This window comes from Peromyscus californicus, unplaced genomic scaffold (genome assembly GCF_007827085.1).
Source record: "Peromyscus californicus insignis strain IS unplaced genomic scaffold, ASM782708v3 Scaffold_5__1_contigs__length_169319896, whole genome shotgun sequence".
In the NCBI taxonomy this organism is placed as follows: Eukaryota; Metazoa; Chordata; class Mammalia; order Rodentia; family Cricetidae; genus Peromyscus; species Peromyscus californicus.
In genome coordinates this window covers 98,936,643-98,955,129 of record NW_026294573.1, presented here as the reverse complement: position 1 = coordinate 98,955,129, position 18,487 = coordinate 98,936,643, and the positions used below count along the sequence as shown (strand labels likewise).

General features: G+C 41.0%; 2 protein-coding genes across 2 annotated transcripts in view; both read right to left on the bottom strand.

Annotated features, from left to right (window-relative positions):
• The window catches only part of Tex10 (testis expressed 10), a 41,547-nt gene extending 34,978 nt beyond the window's left edge, over positions 1–6,569 (bottom strand). Inside the window, exons 1-4 of the mRNA XM_052714963.1 lie at positions 6,380–6,569; positions 2,906–3,094; positions 1,416–2,128; positions 793–1,033 (exon numbers count right to left, since the gene is read on the bottom strand). Of these exons, the coding sequence (XP_052570923.1) occupies positions 793–1,033; positions 1,416–2,128; positions 2,906–3,085 (1,134 nt within the window). The 5' untranslated portion in view covers positions 3,086–3,094; positions 6,380–6,569. The remainder of the gene's footprint in view (positions 1–792; positions 1,034–1,415; positions 2,129–2,905; positions 3,095–6,379) is intronic.
• Positions 6,570–15,572: 9,003 nt separating this feature from the next.
• LOC128097512 (transcription elongation factor A protein-like 9) lies at positions 15,573–16,488 on the bottom strand. The gene has a single exon (XM_052718088.1). The coding sequence runs from the start codon at positions 16,253–16,255 to the stop codon at positions 15,926–15,928; it is 330 nt and encodes a 109-aa protein (XP_052574048.1). The 5' UTR covers positions 16,256–16,488; the 3' UTR covers positions 15,573–15,925.
• Positions 16,489–18,487: the final 1,999 nt, after the last annotated feature.

The window sequence follows — 18,487 nt, the reverse complement described above, 5'->3', positions numbered from 1 at the left end:
TTACCGGCATCTTCACATGCTGTTTCTCATCATGGCGGCTGGCAGTGTCTCTCTGACTCAGCCTTCCACTTCCCAGCTTTATTCTCCTCCTTGTCCCGCCTACACTTCCTGCCTAGCCAATGGCAAATCAGTGTTTTATTTATTGACTAATCAGCAACACATTTGCCATACAGAACATCCCACAGCATCCATTGCTGCGTTTGATAACGCAACAACAGGAACCACTTAATAAGCAACCGTTCAATCCCATAAGAAACCTTCCAAATGTTCTTAATTAGTTTGCCATAAGCAACACTGGTTTTGTGTTGCTATTTGTTTCTTATTTTCAGAGACAGAGTATCACTATGCCTGGACCTCATCATATAGACCAAGTTGACCTTGAACTCAAAGATATGTGTCTCCAAAGTGCTAAGATTAAAAGTAACACCACAATATCTGGCCTATGAGCAACACATTTTAATATTACTGTGAAATCATTTCTAATAAAACCAAATACAAATGAGAAATTTGTCATGCATTTCACTGAAAAAATTAATTATATCCAGCTAATAACCTCACAAAAAACAATTTTATGTTATGCACTTCACTGAAAAATACTAAAATCTAGTTAACTTCGCAGAAACTATTTTGATTTGTGCTTTTATGCAAAAAAAAAAAAAAAGGAAACAAGTTTACAACTAAATTATGGGTAGTCTTTGGAGAATCATATTCAATCTGTAGTAGCTGATTTCTAATCTCAATTATGATAAAAGGCATTACTAATAAAATAATAAAGAACCCATTAGTTCTCACCAATGTATGGGTTTCATCCTGCTGCTTCGAGAGTTTCCACAGCAGGGAAATGACATTCAGGACTTGCTGCATAACCTGTAGAGGCTCCCGCTCTACACCATTTCCAATAGAAGCAGCTAGTTGTGGAGGCAAAGCTTCAATCCAGCACTCAATTAGCAATGGAATTATTATCTCAATGAATCCTTTCAGATTTTCAGGGGATGACAGGTCTTCATCCATAGCACCTAGTGCTCCCAAGTACCTAATAGGGAAAGGTAAGAATAAAAAAACCTTAATGATTTCATAATGTGCTGTTCACTGCTTAATTTAAATATAAAATACAGTAAAATGAAGCACCATAAACTATCAATTACATTGATCAAAACTAGTAAGAAAAACAAAATACTAAAACAGCAAAGCCAACAGCAATTTTTAAGTTTTACTTCTAATTAGGCTTTGGCTACAAATGAAAACATACTTTTAAATGACTCCTGACATTGGGAGCCATCTAATCAACTCATCATGAATAACTACATGAAAATTATGAAAGACAAGTATTATGTCTTCCCACCATTAGCCAGTAATGGTCAGCAGTTAAAATTTAATATAGGAAAACTGAGTGTGGACATAACTGAAATCCTTACCGTAGCCTGAACTGTGAACTGACATTTGGCTGTGAACCCCCATTTTCATAAACCTGGATCTGTTGCTGGTCGCTGGCATGATCCTTCCAGTTGATAAAAATGGAGCTGCTAGTGGCATGGGGAGTTTCTTTTTGTTCCTGAAGTCCTTCACTTTCTCTCAACCTACTGGATCCATCTGCCAAGGCCTGAAGGAATTTACTGAGTCTCGCTAAGACTTTCAGCCTCCACTGCTGAGAAGTGACTCTCCGGTCAGGGTTTACAGAAAGTATCCAGGACTGGGATCTGTCTCTATTTACCAGTCCTTTGGACAGCTGCTGATGAGAAATGAGTTCTACAAAATTCTTAAGCAATATACTGCTACGGCCAGTTATGAGAGCTGGGTAATGTTCCAGCAGTATGTCCAAAACTTTTAAAGAGTCCTCCTGAATTCCTTCAGTAATGTGAGTCATGGCACTAGAGAGATGGGCACTTACCAAAGGGAAAAATGGAGAAATTTGTTCAGTTCGTATTTTGGGGGCCAGGAATTGAAGAAGTTGAACTGCTGCTAATCGTACATTAGCATCTCTATCTGTAAACACAGCAGTCACTTCACTTAATATGTTTGAAAGGTGTGCATCAATTATAAATGGGTATTGAGACAAAAGGTCTTTAAGTCCGAGAAGAGCACTTTGTTTAACACCAGCATTATAGTGATGCATCTGTGACAGCAAATCCTATAAATAAAAATACAGATTTTTAAGTGTGAACATTACTATGTATCCCTTTCATGTAAACATTTTAACTAAAACTAGCTAAGCTGAATTCCTTGTGCAAAGTATCAAAATGTATTTTTCAGATGTTGGTTAGCTTTACTAGGATCAGAAACATTTACTGCAGACCTACTAGATTCCAAACATTATATTTATCCTTTCCAAACTTAACAAAATCTTCCTGCACACTTTCACATGGTGTGTTTTATTCAGAGGATACCATTTGGTAATTTTATTCTCCCAATACATACCTCATAATACATATATAAATAATTCTAAAATCTTACAAAATCTAAATACAGCACTGTCCTGGTACCAAGCACTTCACAAAAGGGATACTTACTCTTTACTACAAACCAGGTAACGAGTTACATGCTACAGTTAGTTCAAAAACAACTACCCACAAGATCTCACCTTAATCAGCTGTAAGAATAGAAAAACCATCCATCAAGAACTTAACAAATAGGAATTAAATGTAAGAACTACTTCCAGGTGACATATATCAACAAAAGAGTTTACTATGGGGCAATTCCCTTCAGATTTAGTTTAGCAAAACTATCTGAAGTATGAAAGATACAGGTGCAAGATCAGTTATTGGTAACCCAAGCATCACCTAACAATACACTATACAGCCCTAAGGCAAATCATTAATTTAAGAGATTAAACCTTTTTATAAAAAACATAACATTCTACATGTGAAAGAAAGCTTTTCACATTATCAAGAAAACGTTTACAGTTTACCTTTATGTTCAGTTTTCTATTGTTGGTCGGAAGCGTTCTGTCCTCTTTAAGTTGTTCGGGCACATGTATGGCCTTTGTCTTGAAGTGCGTGGCCGTAGCATTCTCTAACTTAGGCTTCTTTTTACCAACTTTTAATTTTACTTTCTGAAAGTCATCTTGGCGTTTCCTTTTTTTGGTCATTCTTGAGTGCTGTCAGAAAGAATGGAAACAATGGATTAAACAAGGATAAGTGATAGAAGAATAAACATTGTTTTCCAGTATTTATATTACTCGAACATCTCAAACATCATCATGAATCATGGCCATGAATAAAGATGCCGAAGAATCAAAATGTACAACAGACAAAAATCACTAAAACATGCAGGAATCAGACTGGTTAAGAAATATTGAAAATAAGTCATTCACAAAAAGGGAAGAATTTCATTAAAGAACTTTGCAAGGTTTTCTGAGCCATATAAAATTGTCAATGTGCTAAACAGAAACCTGAAATGGTTCCTTTGTTGGAATGCACCACAGTACATATCTGTTAAAAGCTCACAACACCCAGGATTTAACATTAAAAAAAAAAAACATTATTTAATGAAGGAGATAATTAGGAAGTTTTGAGGATCAAAAGCTGGATACTACAAACAAACAAACAAAAACAGGTAGAACCCAGATAGGCAAGGAGGAATGAGTATCTTATAAGCAAGGAACGACAGGTAATGGTCAGGAGTAGGGAATAAGCCTGGTAAGGACAGATGTGAAGGCATAAGCACTATGAACATCAGGCAAATTCAGACTAGTCATAAACAAACAACAGTATCCACCCCTCTGCACCCTGCAACAATGTAAAAAGAAAGAATGCAATGTAAAAGGGATAAGGGAAAGCCCAGCTGAGCCACTGTTATAAGTGACTCAGGCATAACCAGATCACCATTTTCTTTCCTCTCCACTACAATCTTCCAGCTTCCATTCCTATCTCCTTGTTTACCAATTCTTTGAGCTACACGCTTCCTACCCATTGCTAAGTCATTAGCTTTTAAAAAGTCCTTATTTCTACCCTAGACTACTCAAGTTTCTCACTGGCAAATGCTGTTGTCTCTAGTGTCTCCTCTTCGACCCCGACTATGGTCACCAGCTTTCTAAGCACAGATGTGACAAGGACAGGGAGCTTTCAATTGTTCTTACTTTTTATAAACGAGACACTTCTTACCATGACATGGTAGGCACTAACGTGGCTCCAACAACCCTCTCTGGCTATATCTTCCCCATAGGTGAACTTCAAATAAAAAATAATAACTACTTCCATCTGGAACTAGTTCTGCTCTTCTCAAAGCTTCTTTCACAAATTCTGTCTTCCACTGCACACCCAGCTGAGCACCTCTGGAGTAAATAAAACTACTTCTGGTCTAACATACCTCACGTCATAAAGTCACAATGCTACACACAGAGGTAAAAATCAAAAATAAAAGTTTACAGTGCTAAAGAAATTAATGAATGAATGAATTCAACTATGACATATTCAAATACACTAGTGGGATTTTATTATCTTAAGACCCATTAAGTAGAAGTTGCTGACACAGGAGCTGATTTTAAAGGGAGCACAGTGCATGTGCCTGTACCACATGTTAGACTGAGGCAGAAAGATTGCTTGAGCACAGGAACTTAAGGAGCCTGGGCAACAGCAAAATGCCATCTCAATTTTTTAAAAAAGCTGTTTCTAGAATCAGTATGATTCTTGCCAGGCGGTGGTGGCGCACGCCTTTAATCCCAGCACTCGGGAGGCAGAGCCAGGCAGATCTCTGTGAGTTCGAGGCCAGCCTGGGCTACCAAGTGAGTTCCAGGAGAGGCGCAAAGCTACACAGAGAAACCCTGTCTCGAAAAACCAAAAAAAAAAGAATCAGTACGATTCTTATCCAAACTGACATTTTCTAGTGTGCCTCAGTTTGTCTATAAGGCAACATACAGTCCTTATCAAACACATTAAATAAGCAAACGCCTTGTTTATACTTACCACACCCAAGAGCTTTAATCACGACAGTTAAAATACATATGCTTCAAGCATAACATGCATGTACTGCATATGTTAGTCTCAGGACAAATACATACCAAACATTCAAGCCTCACAAACCGAAGAAGGCCTAGGTATTTATCTGGCCACTTTTAATATAAAACTGGCTTTTATCTATTAAGCAAGCACATGCTGTAAGCTTTTTCTTACAATGTTATCAGTAGTGTTTACAGAGATAAACGGTACACAATGCAGAGAAATATTGACCCTGTGATAGCTCACATCATCCCCTGGGCACTCTTTCAAATGTGAGGCATCTCCTGCAGTCTACATCACACCTCCTTTTGAATAAGGATGTCAAATTATGCCACATTATCCATCATTTTAAATTCACGTTAATGTATCTGCTAGGAAAATTATGAGGGCTCGTAGCTCTCCACTGACTTTTTTTTTTTTTTTTTTTTTTTTTTTTTTTTTTGGTTTTTCGAGACAGGGTTTCTCTGTGTAGCTTTGTGCCTTTCCTGGAACTCACTTGGTAGCCCAGGCTGGCCTCGAACTCACAGAGATCCGCCTGGCTCTGCCTCCCGAGTGCTGGGATTAAAGGCGTGCGCCACCACCGCCCGGCTTCCACTGACTTTTAAGTCTCGACAAAATTTTTCTACTAGGAACTTTTAAGGTTCCAGCAGCAGCAACAGCAGCTATTATTTTCATTTGAAGATTTTCATAGCACAGGAAATCAAATAGTTCTACTAGACTAGAACACTTTTCACAGCAGTTGAGTACAAGGAAGCAACTCCAGCCTCGGGCGTGAGCTCTCACAGGACCCATCACCTTTTGAAGTAAGCTCCAAACGCTTGAAAACTCAAGCACATACACATAACTCCTACTGCAGGTCAGTCTTGGAGTTAACCTGGGCGGATGAAGATTGCATTTAAGCAAACTCCAAGTAGTTTGCCCTGCGGCCCCCTCACTACCTTTCATTTCCAACTCCTCCCGCCATCCAAAAAAAGGGGGGAAAAAAATCAAGAGGAAAGCAAGCATGCAGCAGTCGGCCTATGGTTTTTCCCTCTCCCACCTCTTGCGTCTTAAGACGCAATTTGGCTCCTCCAAATTCAAGGGGCCAAAAATCTAGGGTCCCGACAGGGTAGAGGACAGGAGCACAGAGATTAGATCCGCCCACTCCAGCTTTCGAGCTTGCACAGCAGAAATGAAAACCCCGTTTCTGTTCTTTTATTTTTCACTTTTGCAAAGGAAACCACGGTGCCTGCACCTCAGTGAACGTCGAGTGGAGCCTCTCGCCCGCGCCCCACACGCCGGCCTAACACTTGTCGGGCCCCGAATCGGCCCACGGCCCCTTGAAGCGCTTCGGAAGCCCCTTGGCCGGCTCACACGCTCGCGGAGGACAGAGAGGACCCTGGCCGCCCGACCCGCCGCCTGGGCCGCGCCGGGAGGGCCGGGCAGAACCGGCGGAAGCTACTCACCTGAAAGCCCGGACCCAGCCGGACCGCGGAGACAAGGCTGAGAGCGAGCGAGCGCCAAGCCCCACGGGACCACGCCGCGTACCGCCGGCCGCAGGCTTTTCGCTGGCTCCCAGAGCGTGTTTTCAAATCGCCTCGTCCTCACGCGGCCGCGTCTCCTTCCGCCGCCCGGAAGTAGGGCCCCCCCTCCCTCGCCGCGCTCACGTGACCGCGGACCGCAGCCGCGCGCACCCGGAGGGCGGGTCCAGGTTAGCACGCCACGCCCCCTCCGAGAGGGGCTGCGCTGGTTACAGCTGGTTGAAAGGCTGCCTTCTCCCCAAGGACCACAGTTCTTCAGATCTGGAGCTACATATCCAGAGAAAAGTATAAACTGAACTTAATTGAGGAAGGAAAAAGTTCCAGACAGCGAAGATAGCATTTCTGGGAAGGGTAACCTGGGCTCAAGCAGAGTTGATAAATGTTTACAAGGTTACAAACTATATACATAGTAGCGGAGTCCTGGAAACCTCAGTACAGGATTTCCCTGATACATTTTCAGCAACAATGAACTCCTACTTACTCAAAGTAAATGGACTTAGAGAATTTGAGATATTAAAATGCCTACAAAGAAGATGAAAAAAGAACCTTTGAAAACAAGATTCCAAAGACTGACTTAGTCATGTGTAAAAAAAAAAAAAAAAGCATATATGGAGTGTCCGCCTCCATTCAAATTGATCTTTACAGCTTCCTATATATAAGACCTAGCAAAGCCTTGACCTTATATTGAGCCTCAATATACTAGGTAAGGATAAAGCAATAAAGTCTGAATTTAGGAGACTCAAGCACGAGAATTAAGACCATGCCTATTCTGTGATAATGGATAAAGAATAAATCCCAAGGGACTGGATAGATGGTGTAGAGATTAAGAGCACCAGCTGCTCTTCTAGAGGACCTGGGTTCAGTTCCCAACACCCACATAGCAGCTCACACCTGTCTGTAACTCCAGTCCCAGGGGATCCAACAAACTCACACAGACATACATGCATACAAAACAATGAACATAATGAACCAATGAAAATAAAATAAAAATAAATAGTATACTTAAAAATAAAAAAACTTTTTAAAAAAAGGATAAATCCCAAAAGCCACCACACAGACCGACCCCCACTACCATCATGATCAGCTATGAGAGTTACTGACATTATATGATATGTAAAACTATAAAACGAAAAAAGGTAGAAAGACTGGTTCCCATCTAGACATGTCCCCTGAACTCAGGAATGCTACCAGCTTATTCAGAACTTCCTTCGGCTTTGCAATGTACACCAATCTCAAGGTCAACATGGTCCAAAAGCCAGCTCCTGACATCCCTCCTGAAATCTTTTCCTACAGCATCTTCACCTTAAATAGCAATCCATCCTTCCAGTTACCCAAGCCAAAACCTTTATGGTTTGGTGCTGGCTTCTATCACCTATCACATCTGGCTTCTATCCACAGAGAAAGCCTGTTGACTCTGCCTTCCTGGGGTTTTTTTTTTTTTTTTTTTCGAGACAGGGTTTCTCTGTGTACTGCCTTCCATTATTTATCACCATGTCCCTGGCTATCTTCAAGGTCCACAGCACCTCCTAATCAGGACAAAGAGCCGGAACACAGCTCTCTACCATCTTTGACTGCCTTACTCCATACAGTCTAGCATTTGCACAGTCACTCTGATTATTTTGAAATATAAGGCAAATCAGGTCATTCTCACACTTAAAACTCTTGGTGGTTTCCCATGTCTTTCACAGCAAAATCCAGAGTCCTGATGGCCTCAGGTCCTACCATATTTGGACAGTCCTTAGCCTCTGAGCATTGGTTTGCCTGTTTTCCCTTTTTTCTCTGTGTTCCTGTAACACTTACTTGTTTGCTTTCCTTAAATACATGAGACATGTACCCACTTGCCTTTTGAGTTAGACTCTTCTTTTATTGTTTCTGTCTACCTGAAACACACATCCCAGTAAATCCACTGGACAAACTCCCCTCACTTGAATTTGCTTGAGCATCTTTTTGGGTATAACTATCCTGATCCCCTGAGTTAAAATCAAGGCATACTTTGTCCTAGATCTAGAAATTTCCCTCCTATGCTCAATATTTTCTTTTTTAGGGCATACCACCTCCTACTATATTGTGTGATTTACTTATCATTTACCTATCCTTCACCCACCACTAAAATGTGAGCTCCGTTTGGTACCTGTGTTTTGTTCCCTCTATATTCCCAGTACCTAAAGCAGTGTTGGGTAGACAGTAGGCCTTCAGCAAATATCTATGGAACACCTGCTATTTAGTAATGTTCAGTAATAGTTCTTATTGTTCTCCGTGTTGCTGTAGGACAGAGGTTACAGACTCAGTGACAATCGAGCCTGGTGGCTATGTGTGTAGCTGATATAGGTACTAATGGCGTGGGAAAAGAAGGCAGACACTTTCCCACAATAGCCAACACCTACCCTGAAAAAATGCAGATCTTCTCATTTTCAACCAAATCCAAAAAAAAATATTTTTAAGAAATCTAGTCTTTAAATACAGCTAGTGTCCTTTGGATTTGAAGTTCGTCCCCAGCCAGAGGCACAGGATGGACAGTAACCTCATGGGTGAATTACTTAGTTTATCATTGGTAAATTCAGACTAAATGGATGATAAGAAGTAGAGCTGCTCGGGAGGCATGGAGTGGGTGGAACCCCTGGCCCTGAGAGTATGCCTTTGAAGGGTATATCTTGTCCCCTTCTCTCTGCTTTCTGGCCACTGTGAAGTGAGCCCCTCTTCTCCACTCACCATAGGTCCAAAACAGCAGAGCCAGTCGACCATGGAGTGGGACCTATGAACCATAAGCCAGAGCGGATTTTCCCTCTTTGAAGTTGTTTAGCTCAGGTATTTTTGTCACCGTGATGAAAAGTGACTAACACAATTGCCAAACAGGTACATTCCCCTGATTTTTAAAACTGTGTGGGTCAAGCAAAATAGTTATGAACAGGTTGCTAGCTTATTGTCTCTAGTTTAAAACATGAAAACTAGGAACATAAAGACTGGCTTTCTCAACCCTTAAGTGAGGAATTCTGCAATTACAAGGAATATATTATTGGAGATCTTTGATGCATAACAAACACTAATTAACAAGATCCTTGACCTAGGCCAGAAAAACACTGCTTATAGTGAACAGACATTCTAGAGTATATAGGGGACTTCATTCCTAAAGCTCTCTAATTGGCCACACAAATATTCATTTCCTGTGGATGTTATAAAATGAATTGGCTAAAATAACAGAAATATATTGGCTCTTAGTTCTGGAGACCAGAGACACCTGAAATCCAGACACCAGCAATGTTGATTCCTCCAGGGACCATGAGGGAGAATCTGTCCTATGCTGCTACTCCTCTCTTCTGGTAGCCTTAGATATTCATTGCAGGTACTGTTCTCTGTGTTTGTGTGTATCCACGATCCTCTGGGCAAGCCTGTGTGTGCGCGTGTGCGTGTGCGTGTGCGTGTGCGTGTGCGTGTGCGTGTGTGTGTTCAAGCTTCCTATTTTCATAAGTGATACAAACTAGGGGTCTTTGAAATGATACATTCTGGGGGTCTTGATCAGGTTCCTTTTCTCTGCCAGTTAAAGAATTAAAAGGCAGGAAAAACCTGAAGCACAAAATGTAGCAGCAGAAAAATCTCAAGCACTGCATACAGAATGAACAGTTAAAGAAAAAAGTTTATTGGGGATTGTAGGTGAACGTTCTTATTAAATAAGAAACACACAGCCAATTGCAGAGTTAAAAGCCAAGAGGTCAGAGCAATAGCTGAGAGCTGAGACTTGAAAACCTCCTTACCCTTCCTGCCGCTGCTGTCCTTACTCTCCACAAGAGGCCTACTTCCTGTCTGTCTGTCTGTCCTTTTATTGACTTTCTGTTCTGCCTTCTCATTGGTTGTAAACCCAACCACATGACCTCCTCATCTCTGCCTGTCTGTACAGTCCTCCAGGTCTTCTAGTTGGTATTGAGATTAAAGGTGTGTGTCTGCATGCTGGCCTATCCTTGAACACACAGAGATCCACCTAGCTCTGCCTCCCAAGTGCTGGGATTAAAGGTGGTGTGCGACCACCGCCCAGCTTCTGCTATGGCTTGTTTTTAGCTCTGACCCCCAGGCAACTTTATTTATTAACATACAAATAAAATCACATTTCAGTACAAATAAAACATCACCATAGGGGATGAAAAAACACTGCCAGTGTGCATGCAGTAGATGCAGGGGGGAAAAAAAAGACCCACTGCAAGGCAGAAACCCAATCTCTTTCTAGAATGCTGGTGGTTTTAACCTCTCAAGTTTTTAGTGTTGGTCCGTTTGAAGAAACCTAGGATGGTTGATTGACTGAGAACTACCGTGTGGTAGACCTTGAATTTGTTAAGCCAGTCCATCAGGAGACAAAAGCCTACAAGGCCATTGGTTGAAGCTGCCAGGCTTTGGTCTCAAATCAAGAAGGTGAGGAAGCAGCTGGCCATCTTGGAAATTCGCCACCTTTATTACCTTGCCATGGCCCCTCTGCCTATCTGTCTGCCTACCAGGGAGTCTGCCTAGCTCCTGGTCTCTCATAAAAACACCACCAATCACATAGGATTGAACACGCCCTGATGATCTCAGCTTGATCATCCCTTATGAAGACTTCATTTTCAAATCAACTCTCCTGAGGAACTTGGGAGTTAAAATCTCAAAATATCCTTCAGGGGGCACGATTCAACCTGTACAACCATCAAGACTTGTATCCCCACTTCTCTACAATATCCGAACTGCTTTTTTTCCCTTTTTTGTCTGCTCAAAAGCATCATAAAATCCAACTTTAAGTCATTACTTTTTGTAGAGTTGAATTGCTGATCATGAAGCTACTGCAAACAGAAACAAACAAACAGAAAATGTTAAATAGGTACTTGAAACATCAGAAACGGAAGAAAGGACACTGAACCATCACAAATAAACAACAACAGAAAGCAGTTACTTCCTATAGAGCAAGGGCAACAAAGGGACAGAGTGGGAGATGATAAAATGTGCTTGGAGATGGGGTCCACTGGGATAGACATCAGACTTCCAGAGACATGGACAGTTGGGGTCCCAGCTGGCTACTGTCACTAAGGTGGTTTAGTGGCACTACTCCAAAAGAGGTGGAAATCCTGCAAGGGCAGCTTTAGAACTGAGTAGCCACCCAGCAGCCATTCATTGCCCATGCTCATGTGATGGTGACAGGCAAGGAACAAGCAGAAAAAAAGCAGCCCCCTCCCCTCTTCCTCCTCTGCTCTCCCTCTCCAGACTCCCATGGACAGACACCAGCTGGAGCCAACTAGCAAAGGAGAAATTAATGTGGTTTGTGGATTCCCAGACCCAGCATCTTAAAGCAGAATGCACACAGGTAACTTTGAAGCCAAGGGCCACAAGCTTAATGACCAGCTCTTCAATGCTATAAACATTTAAACAATGCCATAAAAGGACAAATGCACCACGGAAGAATTACACAACCCCCATGTAATTTAAGAGGTTCGAGAGAATTTATTTTAAGATAGGAAGCCTAGAACATATTAAAGGAAAAACAGATGTGTTTCACAACATTAGAAAGAATTAAATAGGGTGGGTGTGTATCTTAGTAGCAGAGCACTTGCCTGGAATTCATGAGGCCCTGGATGTGATCTCTGGCCTGGAAAAAATTAAATGTAATGTTTAATTTTAAAAGAGATGAAAGTGGTGAATAGCAGTTCACAAATTATTGAAGTTATCAATAAACAGTGATAGCAACAAAACAGTGAGCAAACTGTTCAAGCTCACTGGGCTGTTTGATCTATGATGCCATTCAACGCCAATATTTCTCTGATCACTTTTTGACCAGATGGCCTGCCTGTTGTGAGGGTGGCCTATTGCAGGCACCCACTAATTAATGTGCTGGGGTTAAAGTGTGTTTCTGCATCTCGTAGTTATTTGTTTTATGAAATTGGTCCATCTGTTTTTGGCATGTACATGTCTAGAATTGTAATGTCCTGAAGATGAATTGTTCCTTTAATCTGTATGGAGTATCTTTCTTTCTTTTTCTTTCTTCCTTTTTCTTTCTTCCTCTCTCTTTCTTTCTTTCTTCTGACTAGTTTTGGTTTGATGTATACTTTGTCAGTTAATGGACTAATGACATCTGTTTGTTTCTTAGTTCTATTTGCTGTGAATAACTTCTTCCGTCCTTTCATTCTGAGGTAGTGTCTGTCTTTGATAGTGAGGTGTGTTTCTCGGAGGCAGCAAAACAAAGGGCCCTGATTCCTAATCCATTCTGCTAGTCTGTGACTTTTGATCAGAGAATTAAGACCATTAATATGCAGAGTTATTATAGAAAGTTGTATATTATTTCCTATTTGCTCTCTTGATTTTGTGTTTCTTTGTTCTCATTAGCTTAACTACTGCCCTAGCATCATGCATCTGCTCCCCTTCCCTGGTGTCCTCTCAGATGTATTTATCAATCTCTTCAGTCTGAAGTATTCCTTCCAGAATCTCTACAGAACTTGTTAGGTTGTCACACATTTCTTTAAGCCTGCTTTTGTTATGGGGTTTCTGTCACCAGTCTGCTAGCCAATTGGAAGGGAGTGTTTTGGTCCAAGAGGCAGGGTTTTCATTGAGAATGGACGCTACGCCTTTCTTTTTGTTATTATTCATATGTATAGTGTCCTACCTACACATATACCTTCAGGCCAGAAGAGGGGACCAAATCTCATTACTGATGGTTGTGAGCCACCATGTGGTTGCTGGGAATTGAACTCAGATCCTCTGGAAGAGCAGCCAGTGCTCTTAACTGCTGAGCCATCTCTCCAACCCCAGTACCCACTTTTAGTCCCAGCACTGAGGAGGCAGAGACAGGTGGATCTCTTTGAGGTTCAAGGCCAGCCTGGTCTACAAAGTGAGTTCTGGGACAGTCAGGCTGTTATATATATAGAAACCCTGTCTGGAAAAACAAATAAGCAAACAAACAAAAAACCCAAAACAACAACAAAATATAACTTTCCCAGGGCTAGAGAGACGGCTCAGTAGTTCAAAGCACTTGTTCAATTCCTACCCACTCAACTCACAACTGTCTTTAGAACCAGTTCCAGGGAATCCAACACTCTCTTTTGGCCTCTTGTAGGCAAAAAACTCACATGTGGTGCACAGACATTCATGCAGGTGAAACATCCATACACATAAAATAAATAAATAAAATTATGTGATTCTGTTTATATGAATTCCAAGATTTGGAAAAACTAATCTTTAGAGAGTGAGAGGGTGAGAAAAGGTTAAGCACAGTGAGTGGCACCGGGGATCCTTGAAGAGTAGTAGAAATGACCTTTTCTCTGACCGGGTGTTGGTTACACAGGGGCATACATTTTTCAAGGTTCATAAGCCCGTTTCTTAGGATCTCTGTGACTCATGATTTTAAACGTCAGGAATTATGGCTTTATGATACAAGCAGCTGTTTCACCACTTTCATTAAAATGGTTGCTTTAGTTACACATATTTATCATTGACTTTGTGCCAAAAATTATATATACATTCACACACAATTCCAGACTTCTCGTGGTGATTATATGGTTTAAATATTATACAACAATACATGGCTTTTTGCTAGGAGCAGTTAAGTAACTTAGCCATGTCGCACAGCTCATTGATGACATCACTGGGGTTTGAAGTCTTGTCACAGCGCTGTTAAGTCTCTCTTACTTCAGATGCCATTTATGATTCAGTCTTATAAATAGAAAAGAACTGTGCTGGTTAGAGTTCACATTTACTTGAACTTTAAACAATTTTGACATAATTTCAGTCTTATGCCCTATAGAACTATGAGATAACAAATGGTTATTATCCCAAGCCTCTGTGTCTGCAGGGACTAGTCATACCAGCAACAGTGAAGTAACAGATCCTTTTGCTTGCTTCAAAATCAGGCACTAGCCCCTGCCAAAGAGCTCTCTGTGAAGGATTCTATAGTAACCCCCAAGTCTGTAGGACCATGCAATGTCACATTAGATGCTGAACACACTTCTCAAAAAATTGTAATCAGGAGGCGGAGATATGATATGAGCATTGTGAATTCAAGGCTAGCCTAGGCTACATAGCAAGTTGTAACCTAGACTACATAATGAAACTCTCAAACTAAAAAAATCGAAGAGTGAAGGGAGAAAGAAGGAAAAAAAGGAATTATTATTTTCCAAAGGATCTTTGGATGGCTAGTCAGGAATTCATCCAAGCAACTCCAAGTAAAAAGCCACGTTGTAATAGCATGAGAGGACACCTGACTCCGACAATGAACTTGGTCACTCCCCAAAGGAAAAGTGATCAGAAAGTATTTCTGGAAAATGTTTCCCTTGCAGTTCAAAGCAAGAGCTGAGTGAGAATAAACATAAAAATGGATAATGTCAACAAATTAGCTAAAATCAAATGCTCCATTTCCCCTCCACTCTGCATATTCATGGCTCATTTGATAAAAATCCTCTAAATATCTGGTGATACAGAAGTCATCTAGTACAAACTTTTTCAAACTATCTGGAAAAGCCACACTGGTGGGAAAGGGGACTGGGGATTCAGGGCAGCACTTGGTCTGGAGGAAGCAATCATGGGCTATTTCAGATATGAGCAGGTCATCCCCACTGGTGAAAGTTTGCAGATACTCATAAACACAAAGGATAACTTTGGAGATATAAGCAAGATTACCTAAGTAATGGCCAGAGCCAGGTGTGGTGGCACAGGCCTGTAATTCCAGCTACTCAGGAAACTGAGGCAGGAAAATGACAAAGTTAAAGCCAGCTTGAGCAATTTGGAAAGACCCTGCCACATATTTATCTTGAAAGAATGTTTATTTATCTGGGAGTGTTAGCTCAGGGGGAGAATGCTTGCCTTGCATGTGCAAGGCCCCGGGTTTGATTCACAGTGTAGAAAAACAGTGGACAGAGAACATTTTCTGTGTTCCACAGTGGTGAGTGACTGGCTTCCACATTCTCAAGTAGGTTCTTACGAATTGTACCTAAACTCACTTCCAACAGGCTGGTGTCTGAGCCCATGTACCGGTGGCATTTACTCTGAGTCTTTTTTTTTTTTTTTTTTTTTTTTTTTTTTTTTTTTTTTTAGTTATAAAACCTTTATTATTTTTAGCAAGAATAATGCATGTTCATTTTAGGAATATGGCAAATACAAATAAGCAGAAGAAAAATCATTCATCTTTCACAAGTTTATATGTGCATATATGTAACATACAAAGGTACTCTTGTCTTTCAAAATACGATATTCTCATATTATTTTGTATCCTTTTCTCATTTTGTATCTCATCAGAAGCTCATTTTTTTTTTTTTTTTACAAATCAGTAAAGCTCTCTTATTAAAAGCCAGAGACTTGTAGATTGGTTCAAATATAATCAACAGTAAGATGCAGACAAGAAGAGATACATCTAAAACCACTAACAGCAACAGATTCAAAGCAGGGAGATGGGCAAAGGTATATCAGAAAAATGCTAATAAAAAGAAAGTTATATTGCAATGGTAATAGCAGATAAACAGAAAGCAAGGCAAACTACATTAAATATGGGTAAGGATGGTTTCGATTAGCCTTCCAACGCATCACTATAAGTTTGTTTCTCACTCTCCTTATCTCATCTATTTCATCCACATCTCTAAACATATCCTCACTGCTCAAATGCCTGTTGTGTATATCCTCTTTAAAATCCTGAAGAGACTGAATCAGCATCTCCCGAAAAGTTTCCTCTGATTTTTCCTCCTCTTCTGGTCCTTCCCCCTCCTCTGGCTTTTCCTCGGGCTTTGGCTCTTCCTGCTTTGGCTCTTCCTCGGGCTTTGGCTCATCCCCATTTTCTGGGTTTCCTTCCATCTTTTGGCAGGGTTTCATCTTGTGTATGCTTCTCTTCCTTCTTTGCTTCTTCCTGCCTATTCGCGACTGCAGTTATTTCAGGTAGTGATCGGGTCAGTTTCTTTCACCTACTTATTTTAGCCCGCAGCGGTACAAAGAACAAACCTGGAGAATTTAAGCAAGCCGTCTCCTCCTTCCGCTGCCCTCTCACACCGCCGCCTGCAAGGCTGAAGGAAGCTGGTACCCAGATCTACTCTGAGTCTTTTAACGCTAAAGCCCTGACAATTTATCCTTAACCTCGAGGGTTACTCCCGCTGTCACTAATAAAAATGGAACAGCAAGGTCTCATGGTTGGAGAGCAATCCTGGCTCAAGCACGGCTCTTCACAGAAAGGCAAAGAATGGATGAGCCATGAACCTGCTGTCTGTCTGTCCATGAGCTCCAGCCCACACATTGACAATCACAGGCATCTATCATGAGTGCCTTGACTCACATCGAAGGGCAGTTCAGATAGTTCATGGATCATATATTTTTACGTCATGTGCTTCTTTACTCATATTTTTAATAAAGTTTTTATTTGTATTCCTTTGAATTAGTCACATCTATAGAGGCATATGATTGATAGGTTTCAAGATGTCAATGGTGACAGTGTGCGGTAATTGCAGACAAGGCTCATTGAAAATTAACACTTTATTGAGGGATAAGTTTGTAAATCAAAGCATGCAATATAAATCCATGTCGTACTTCATAATTAAGAGGTAGATTTGAATTAAAAGGAGACTTATTAAAAATAAATTGTTGGGACCGGGGATGTAGTTCAGTGTCAGAGTGCTTGCCTAAAATGCACAGGGCCCTGGGTTTAATCCTTAGTGCAGCAAATAGGAAGGATGGAAGGGAGAGAGGGAGAGAGGGAGGGAGGGAAGAAAGAACTGTTTATAATATTTAAAATGTTTCAATATTAAAGCATTAGCTTTATGCTCCAACTCTCTTTCTTCCTACTGTAACTGAATTTTTTTCATGACTGTAATATGGTTTTACAATGAGGGTATGTTTCTAAACGCTAGAACCAAATACACAATCAGCCCCATCAAGATTTACACAGGAGTATTTAATGCAATGTGATATCTAAATAGAAAAATTCACACCCAAAGTCAAGTTTTGATGACTTAACCTTTAAAGGAGCCCTGATGCTTTAGACTATGCTATGAGGCTGTTACGGTTTAAATCTGATGGATCCTCTAAAGGTTTCTGATTTCAATGCTTGGGTCCCAAAGCCTTCAAATTTTGAGAAACTTTAGAATGCTTAGGAAGTGTAGCCTTGTTTGTGGATCTCCCTCACCCTGATAAGAGGGGCCAGGAGAGCTTGGAGACAAGATGCAACAAGAAGGTGGATGTCTGCTGTCTCTGCAAGAGGGCGCTCACCAGAACCTGCCTGTGCTGTCCGATTCCTCGCCTTGGACTTCTGGCCACCAGGACATAAAAACCGGTTGTTTACATGTCACTTGCTAGAACCCACACTGATCAAGACACACAAAAGGTACTTGCGTACGTACATTACATTCTTAGGCATCTACAAAAAGTGCACAAATTTTTAACTAAAAGAGTTAGAGGTATTTATGTGTCCTTGTAGAATTAAGAATAATTTTCTTTTCTGCACTAATATTTAAATGTATTTTCTAGCTTGGTCAAATTAGCATGTATTAGGTTATTGAAATGTAAAATGAAAAGATGCTCTCCACCACTAATGGCTGTAAAACTGCAACGCTATCTCACAACCATTAAGATGGCTACCATGAGCCAGGCGGTGATGGCACGTGCCTTTAATCCCAGCACTCGGGAGGCAGAGGCAGGAGAACCGCTGTGAGTTCAAGGCCAGCCTGGTCTATAATGCAAGTTCCAGGACAGCCAGGGCTGTTACACAGAAAAACGCTGTCTTGAAAAACAAAAACAAAAACAAAAACTAAAAATAAAAAAGGATGGCTACCATGAAAACAAAACCTGAAAATAGTAAAGGTTGGCAATTAGAAATGTGACGCTTATACACTGTTGGTGGCACGTAAAATGGTTTAGTCACTATGGAAAACATTATGATAATTCCTCAAAAAATTAAAAATACAGCCGGGCGGTGGTGGCGCACGCCTTTAATGCCAGCACTCGGGAGGCAGAGCCAGGCGGATCTCTGTGAGTTCGAGGCCAGCCTGGGCTTGTACCAAGTGAGTTCCAGGAAAGGCGCAAAGCTACACAGAGAAACCCTGTCTCGAAAAACCAAAA